This window comes from Pundamilia nyererei, unplaced genomic scaffold (genome assembly GCF_000239375.1).
Source record: "Pundamilia nyererei isolate P.nyererei 1_Seehausen unplaced genomic scaffold, PunNye1.0 scaffold01068, whole genome shotgun sequence".
NCBI classification, from domain to species: Eukaryota; Metazoa; Chordata; class Actinopteri; order Cichliformes; family Cichlidae; genus Pundamilia; species Pundamilia nyererei.
In genome coordinates this window covers 22548-24466 of record NW_005188469.1, presented here as the reverse complement: position 1 = coordinate 24466, position 1919 = coordinate 22548, and the positions used below count along the sequence as shown (strand labels likewise).

The 1919-nt window shown below is 39.6% G+C and overlaps 1 protein-coding gene across 1 annotated transcript in view; it reads right to left on the bottom strand.

The window, feature by feature from the left end:
• LOC102203059 (uncharacterized) overlaps nucleotides 1-1919 on the bottom strand; it is an 18020-nt gene that overhangs the window by 2927 nt on the left and 13174 nt on the right. Inside the window, exon 3 of the mRNA XM_005755205.1 lies at nucleotides 454-804. Within this exon, the coding sequence (XP_005755262.1) occupies nucleotides 454-804 (351 nt within the window). The remainder of the gene's footprint in view (nucleotides 1-453; nucleotides 805-1919) is intronic.

The window sequence follows — 1919 nt, the reverse complement described above, 5'->3', positions numbered from 1 at the left end:
GAAGTGGTGCTCCGGCGATGCGCTGGGCAGTTTTCACGACCCTCTGCAACGCCTTCCGGTCCGAGGCAGAGCAGTTCCCGTACCAGACTTTTATACAGTTGGTCAGGATGCTCTCGATGGTGCAACGATAGAAGTTCACCAGGATGTCTGAGGACAGGTGGTTCTTCCTTCCAGTAGGTTACCATGGTGATGTAACCAGGTATTAAGAACTGGTGAGCTTTCTACTCAGCATCTAAATTATTCTGGTGTTGTTTCATGTGAGCCCCACAAAGGTTTAGTGAGCTTCATGTTTACTGTACAGTGTCTACAGTGTGTAAAATGTTTGAATCTAAGCCTCAACATTTTGTTTGCTTTTCTGTTTCCTGGAGGTTCTTATTCTACCAATCAGTCTGACCTCTGACCTTTGTCTACAATACTGATCATTTTGTAGTTAAAGAGGAGTTTGTTGCTGACCTTTGAACTGCAGCTGTATGTTTTTCAGTCTCCGTTCTTCTCTCCCATTACTGATGGAGCAGGTGTAGTTGCCGCTGTCAGTCTTTGTTGGTTTTCTCAGAGTGAGGCTGAAGTCTAACAAGTCGAGAGCATCAGGCTTCAATGATGTGCGTCCGCTGTAAAACTGGTTTTGTCCTCTAAGATCGTCTCCTCCTTCTCGTCGTATGTGGACAGACTTTGGATCCAGATCATCACGAGTCCACAGCACCGTGGGATTGTCCTCAGGTATAAAACCTGAGTACTGACAGGGCAATGGGACTGAACCTTCTCCCTCATTCACCTCCACTACCAAAGCCAAGGCACGTTGGGAAACTGATGACACACAATAAAAGAAAAAAAAACAACAACAATTTTATCTGCAGGAATACAATTCCCCATTTTTATAGCCAGCCAGCAAATGAACAGCTAAATTTACTGTGAAATAAGAAATATTCAGACCAAGTCTGTCTTTAAACTCAATCTAAAAGCTGGATTCTCAGATGGACCACCTAATGTGAGAGACTAGAAGAGCAGTCTGCTTGTGTGTAGGTTCTCAGTCATGCACTGTAAAAAAAAAATCCGTAAAAATACAGTACAATCTACTGTATAAACGTGAAGGAATTTTCCGTATTAGTCATTTACAGGTATTTTTCTGTATTTCTCAACTACTGCAATGCATTGTGGGAAAAAGAACCCGAAAAGGAGGGAAAAGTAAGCACAAGAGCAGCCATTAGGCTTCTTTCAGGCTTCATCTGGATTTTCGACTCTGGAGTTGGAAAAACTGCCTTCAAATTTCTGTGGTAAATATTAAAACTCATGTTTTCTTTTGTTAAAACAATGTTTTTCAAAAGACTCCGCGTTTTTATTTAGAAAGAATTGTTAATTTATTTGTTAACTGGTTTCGGCTGTCTCCAGACAAGTCAGGAATATTTTGCTGACTAATTTTTTAAAATAATTGTTATTTAGGTTTAACATGACTTAAGCTTTATTTTAGTTAATGTTAAAATAATTTTTACTGTGATAACACCAGTTTTGCCCTTCAGTGGCTGAACCAGTTTTCATAAATATTATAGTTAGCTGTCTGTGTCTCTCTGGGTATTACACAGCTGTGACTGCTAACTAGCTAATTAGTGAAAGTCAGCGATGTGGATAACTGGGAGAAGTGAGAACTTCATGGTTCTAGAAATTATTCTAGGACTATAATAAGTACTGTATCAATACCTGTGTTTTACAGTTGGCTCTACTGTACACTTTAAAGGGTTTCAGGCAAAGTTACACTAACCATAGTTTAAGCCTTAGACGCTAGCAAATGCTAATGTTAGCCTCTGATTTCGGCTGCTAAAGTAAATACTTTTAGCTAGCTGACCAGCATAGATTATTTCGGTGGTTAACAGACTGTAGTGGTAATATTATTGAAAGTATAGTTTCACCTCAGCACATTTACAATT